We start from the raw sequence: 6,787 nt of genomic DNA on the forward strand, positions 1-6,787 counted from the left end.
AGTTCGAGTTAGCTATGGTGAGCCTCATTGCTTCCGGAGGATTCCATTTACTTTCAGTTGTTAGGAGGTCGTGGGTTTTGTCCAGACTTCCATCATTGTCATTTAGAGGCTTTATAGATAGACAGTAGAGTTTTAGAAGTCTTCATTTATTTTGTTAAATGTTTTAAAGACTAAAGTTGTCTTTTTATGGCGAGTTGTATATATTTTATTATACATAGTTTTCTTTGGACTTAAAGTTTGTATTTAAGTCTTATGAACTTTTATTTCAGTTTTTAAGCTTTGTATGCTTGAATCAGTTTTACACTTGTAGTCAGCCAGGATGAGGGTTCGCTTGGGGACCAGCAATGGTCTTCGAGTGCCGGTCACGTCCAGGGTGTAGGCTCGGGTCGTGACAGCCGTTGAATACAAAAAGTGAGATTTTTGTGTTTGGGGGATTCTTGGAGTAAAAGAGCAACTCCAAATCTACTTGAATTAATGACAATGTATGTATTTATATTTCATATATTTGAAATTTAGATAGTTTGTTCACTTTATTAATTTATTTCTTTAATTTTTGTGCGTAATTTCAAACTTAGTACAAATAAAAAAGAGAATAAAGAGTAATACTGGATATGGAAAAAATGTCACATTTGTTAATTTATTAAAATTTATGAAGGTGAAGACTAAACAACTACAAGTCTACATGTGTATTTTTTTAATGTATAAGAAATAAATATTTTAACAAAGCATTCTTAATTTCCATTATATATTATAACGATGGTAATTGTTGGATAACTTTAATTTATTTTGGGCAATAGAAAGAGTATTAAATATTGACTTGACAAATTTACTAGGATGACTCCTAGCACAAAATACTATCTATTGTTATATTGAATTCATATCTTCTTTTTTTTTCTCTGTTTTCTTATAATTGAATACTATATTTAATGGGGCATGATCCTTGAACTCTAGCTTACAGGCAATATATATATATATATATATATTTCATTCAAATGCATGTGATATTCAAACGATACTAATTAAATATATGGTGTGTGTGAATATGTTTTTGTATAAATCATTTGTATGATTGTATTATAATGTTTTATGATCTTGGTATGTAGGTGTTAAAGTCACACATCAACTTTGGAGTGATTATTGTGCAGACAAATAACTTTCGTATATAAGTTAAGTTTCGCTTGCTTTTTCGTTTTCTCTAAAAATAAAATATCATAACAAAGAATAATTCAATTTTTATATTACTTAAAGCTTCAAATATTATATACTTTTCTTATTGTATAAGGTAGTATTTATATTTGAAGGAATGTCATTAGTGCTGTTAAGTAATACAATGATCGGAATAATCTAATGCCTTCATAAATTTTTTTAACTTCTTTAGCATTATCCATGAGAAAATACCACTTGCAATTTTGGATAATATTAAAAACATCTCTATTCGTACTTTGGGACAAATTTAAAATCATAATTTAGTATTAAGTAAGATATTAATAGGTTAACATACAAACATATAAAACTTATAAAATATCTTAGTGCAAAAAATGTTCAAAAGAATACAAATAATTTGCAAATTTTTTTACTTTGAATTCAAGTAAAAAAAAAAAAAACAATAAAGAGTGTCAATAATAACAATAAACTTATAATATTTAAAATATTATTAAAATTAAATAATATTTTATAATGAAAATATATATATATATATATATATATATATATATTTATTTGTATTATATAAATAGTAGATTAACGAAAAAGAATATTAAAGCAAGTGATAAGTTAATCAAAATTTAGTCGATAATGTTATGATTTTAAGTAGTTAATAATAATGTAGTAACAAACAAACGCAAAGTATATTGTACAAGTTTTTTTAAATGATCATGTGATTTGTTCTTTCATTTCAAATATATATATATTCGCGCAACGCGCGAGAACGTATACTAGTTTAATTAAATTGAAGAATTAGATCATTAATAATAATCTTAATGGTGTGCGTTCGGCTTCATCAAGGAGAATCAAATCATTTCCATATACATAAAATCAAAAAAGCCCAAGAGGAGAGTATTTTTCTTATTGGTTTCGTATATATTTTTATCTAGAAAATTCTTGGTGGGACTCGAAATGCCAAAAGTAGTAAATTTTGGAGCTTTATTCACAATAAATTTAGTGATTGGAAGTTTTGTAATGCTAGTCCTTCTAACTATTTTTCATTTTAAATGAATTGTTGTTTTCTTCTTTTTCTTTTTTCCTTTTGAATGATTTTTTTTTTAATTTTTATGATTAATAACCGAAAGCCAAATTAAACTATAATGAAACGATAATAACCAAATCAATAAATGTATATATTTTTTGTTTGGCTTGATTTTAACAATTTAGAAATCAACTAAATTGATTTGATTTTGACCAATAATCAACCTAAAACACCCCTACCCACCATTATCAATTACCACACACAACCACCCTCCTTAACAACAACCGTCAATCATTGTAATCTGTCATCATTAATACTAAGTACTAACTATCACTTGCGTACAATCATTTATTGATAAACACCATCATTAGTTACCACAACATATTGCAATCATTATCATCATTAGTTATTACTATCATTCACAATAACTATTAGTCATCTGTCACTATCAATTATCACATTAAATATAGTAGTATTACATTAAATATTTTATATTAATTAATTTTCAAAAAAAAAATCTTTTTGTTTTCTATTCTCATTTTCTCCCTCTCATAGTTGTTGGATCTCCAATTCCCAATTGTAAAATTTCCTTGATTTACTCTTCATCTGTGAACCTTCAACCAATTTATCACTCCCCATAATGCTACCTGAAAATTTTTGCTTCTCATTTTTTGGTGATTTTGTGGAATGGCATCAATCATTCATTCCTTTTGGCAGTTTTCTCAATTGCGTATGTATAAAAAACCTTAAAATCTTAATATTTGGTAATCAGATAAGTGTTATAGATCATAGGTTGGTGTTGTTTTCTGTTGCAAAATTTTGCAAAAAAAATTCAAGAAATTGTGAATTTTGTGTGTTCTAGAGGTACCCATTTGATGTCAGTGTCGGAGGTAGGATTTTTTTTTAGTTTATGAGTTCTGTTACAAATTTTGCAAATTTTTTTCAAGAAATTGTGTATTTTTTGTGTTCTAGAGGTACCCATTTGATGTCAGTGTCAGAGCTAGGATTTTTTTTTAGTTTATGAGTTCTGTTACAAAATTTGCAAAAAAAATTCAAGAAATTGTGAATTTGTTATGTTCTAGAGGTACCCAATTGATGTCAGTGCCGGATCAAAGATTTTTTTATATGAGGTCTATAGTATAATCCTTTTTTGGCTTACTGGGTTTTATGGATAAATTATTTAATACACATAAGGCGTTTGGCTATGAAAATTGTGAGCATTTGAAGAAAAGTAGTTTTTGTTTTCAAAGCGGAAAAATGATATTTGAAAATTGGAGTTGCGTTTGGTTATGAATGCAAATTGGAGTTGTTTTAGAATTTTTGTGACTAATTTGGAGTGGAAACAGTTTTTTGGTGTTTTTTAACTTCCGGAAAAATGTTATGGTCAAATATGTTTTCCGGAGTTGGAACTCAGGAAAAAAAGAAAAAATCATGGCCAAACGTTCCTAAATAATTTTTTTAATACAAATACGGGTTTGAGAGAAGGCATTGGCGGAGCTAGAATTTTCAGTTAGTGGTTCAAAATATGATGAAGAAAACTCAGGAAGAAGTCAAATAGGGTTCAACATTTACTATATGTGCATAAAAATCAAATCTTGATTAATTTGGTGACGTCTCATTGTGGAATTTCTAGGATTATAGTTACGGTTTGAAAGATTGCAAATTCTTGAGGTTCAAATTTCTGATTGTTGTTTACTTGTTTTAGTGATATGGATTACCTTCCTGTTGAGGTCGTTGGGAATATCCTCTCTCACCTCGGAGCAGCGAGGGATGTGATTGTAGCATCTGCAACGTGTAGAAAGTGGCGGGAGGCTTGTCAGAAACACCTCCATACACTTTCATTCAATTCTCATGATTGGCCACTCTATCGAGACCTAAGTACTAGTAGGCTGGAGATACTGATTACTCAGACATTGTTTCAGACAACACATTTACAAGGTTTATCGATATTGATGGATGATGTTGATGAGTTCTCAGCTTCCACTGTAGTTGCTTGGCTCATGTATACAAGAGAATCGTTGCAATGGTTGTTTTACAATGTCCGTACTAATCCAAATATCAACATTCTTGATATATGTGGGCGACAGAAGTTGGAAATGTTGGTGCTTGCTCATAATTCTGTATCAGGGGTTGAACCAAATTATCAGAGGTTCCTCTGTTTAAAATCGCTTTCTTTAAGTTACGTTAGTATTTCAGCATTGGATCTTAATTTGTTACTCACAGCATGTCCAAAGATTGAAATTTTAGCCCTTGTGAATCCCGAGATTGCAATGTCAGATGCACAGGTAACTGTTGAGCTAAACAGCACTACACTAAAGAGTATCTACATTGAAGCGATAAGTTTGGACAAGTTTATATTGGAGGCTGACAGCCTTGAGAATCTGCACTTAAAAGACTGTGCACTTGAGCTTTTTGAGCTCGTCGGTAAAGGAACTTTGAAGTATTTCAAGATTGATGATGTTAGTATTATACATCTTGATGTTGGTGAGTCTGTTGATAATCTTGAAACCGTTGATGTTAGTAATTTCACCATAAATTGGTCCAAGTTCTATCAGATGATTTCGAAATCATCTACAATGACAAGTCTCAGGTTATGGGACGTTGTGTTTGATGAAGAGGATGAGATTGTGGATGTCGAAACAATTGCACTTTGCTTCCCACAATTAAACCATCTTGCAGTTAGTTATGATTTACGAGACGACTTACGAGAAGGAATTCTCCACTATGGTTTACAAGGATTATCTCTGTTAGAGAATGTCAATGTGTTGGAGCTGGGATCAACGGTAATTAATGACGTCTTTACTCAATGGGTTACTGGTCTACTGCAAAGATGCCCTAATCTCACTAAATTAGTTATTCATGGAGTGATTTCCGAGACTAAAACACCTGAAGAGTGTCAAATGTTAGCCAACTTTACCTCATCTATTGTTCAGCTGATGAGGCGATACGTACACGTAGATGTTCAGTTTGAATTTGAGTAGATCAGAGACATACGTTAATGTGGTATATTGGGCTCAATCAACAATATCAGAGGCAGGTAGAAAAGGTATTTAATTGAACTTGAAGCCTTTGCTTCCTCTTGTACTTCGATTATTGCACTGTTTTGTTGTAGTCACTGTTCCTTTGTTTTTCCCGAATGCTTTTTTATGCTTTCTATAGTATTTTTCCATGATTTCTTCACTTCTGTTATTTATTTTTTTTCGATCTGCTTTGTTATGCTTTTCTTTAAGTTGAGGGTTTATCGGAGATAGTCTCTTTACCTTCTAAGGTAGGGCCGTAGGGGTAAGGTATGCGTACACTCTATTCTCCCTAGACCCCACTTGTGGGATTACACTAGGTATGTTGTTGATGTTGATTTTTAATGAAATGGTGCAGATTATGGAATGGTTTCCTAGTAATGTTTCGAAGTAGATAGCTTAGCATCCATCGTGAAGATCATCCTTTCCACTGGATTAACCTTTTGTAAACCTCTTTGCATACTTGCTATTGCTATAATACTGACGATTCAAATTTGACAAATGACATGATAACTTCCTCTTGATTACTGTCAGTCACTCGTAACAACTTGATGAAATGCACACCTAAGGGTGTGGTCATTAATGAGGTGGGTTGAGAACCGTGAGGTCTCAAGTTCAAATTCCAACGGAGACAAAAACACTAGGTGATTTCTACCCATCTGTCCTAGCCTTGGTGGATAGAGTTACCTGGTATTTGTTACTGGTAGAAAGTGGCAGGTACCCCGTGGAGTTAGTCGAGGTGTGCACAAGCTGGCCGAGACACTGCGGTTGTCAAAAAAAACATATTGAAGAAATGCATTGTCTAGTAGATTCCATTATTCACTCAGTACGAAATAACATTTCTCTTGGTTCTTTAAATTGAGTTTTTGTTGATGGAAAAGTAAGAAATTGAAAAGGAAAATAGAAATAGATGGGAAATAGCTACCTAAACGAAAACTGTTTTGTTTGGTATCTTGTCTTCTCAGTTTTGTGGAGTTTGAATTTGTAATGTACATACACGTTCTATATCCTTGAGTGAAATCACGCTTTGATATATATTTACTACAACTCTTTTCTTGAGCGAGTGATCTCGATCTCAAATTGAAACTCTTATTTCTTTTAACAGGAGACTTAAAACCCACTGTGGATAAAGGAGATGGACTAGCATGCTATGATGTGTCAAATTTCCAAATGTCGTCTCCTTAAGTTGGCAATTTCACGATCCAACAGTTCGTGTCACAAAAGTATGAAGTCTACCACGCCATGTCCTTTTTCTTTTCATTTTAGTATGGTCAAAGTTAATCACCTAATGAAATTGATGACTTAGATTGTTCTGTGTTTTTTTTGACTAAAAGACTGGAATGGCTGCAATCAGACACCAGGTTTTAGTTCATCTTTTTACTAACTTGTATATTAGAAGAGCTGTCAACCAAAATGCATTGAAAGAAATGAGAACCACTGCATTTTGTAACAAAGATTACTCTCATTTGCTTTATCTACAAATGGATCTAAGCCTGTTGATAGGACTTACATCTCTTGTATCTTCGTCCATCCGACTGTGGAGGTGGAATGAATGTCGTAGACTCATAGTAATGTTTGCAACAAG

The 6,787-nt window shown here is 31.9% G+C and overlaps 1 protein-coding gene across 1 annotated transcript; it reads left to right on the forward strand.

Annotated features, from left to right (window-relative positions):
* The first annotated feature begins 2,725 nt into the window (after positions 1–2,725).
* Positions 2,726–6,787, forward strand: LOC125850433 (F-box/LRR-repeat protein At1g67190-like). The gene is made up of 3 exons (XM_049530288.1): positions 2,726–2,915; positions 3,891–5,231; positions 6,308–6,787. The coding sequence occupies exon 2, from the start codon at positions 3,895–3,897 to the stop codon at positions 5,164–5,166; it is 1,272 nt and encodes a 423-aa protein (XP_049386245.1). The 5' UTR covers positions 2,726–2,915; positions 3,891–3,894; the 3' UTR covers positions 5,167–5,231; positions 6,308–6,787.

This window comes from Solanum stenotomum, unplaced genomic scaffold (assembly GCF_019186545.1).
Source record: "Solanum stenotomum isolate F172 unplaced genomic scaffold, ASM1918654v1 scaffold17028, whole genome shotgun sequence".
In the NCBI taxonomy this organism is placed as follows: Eukaryota; Viridiplantae; Streptophyta; class Magnoliopsida; order Solanales; family Solanaceae; genus Solanum; species Solanum stenotomum.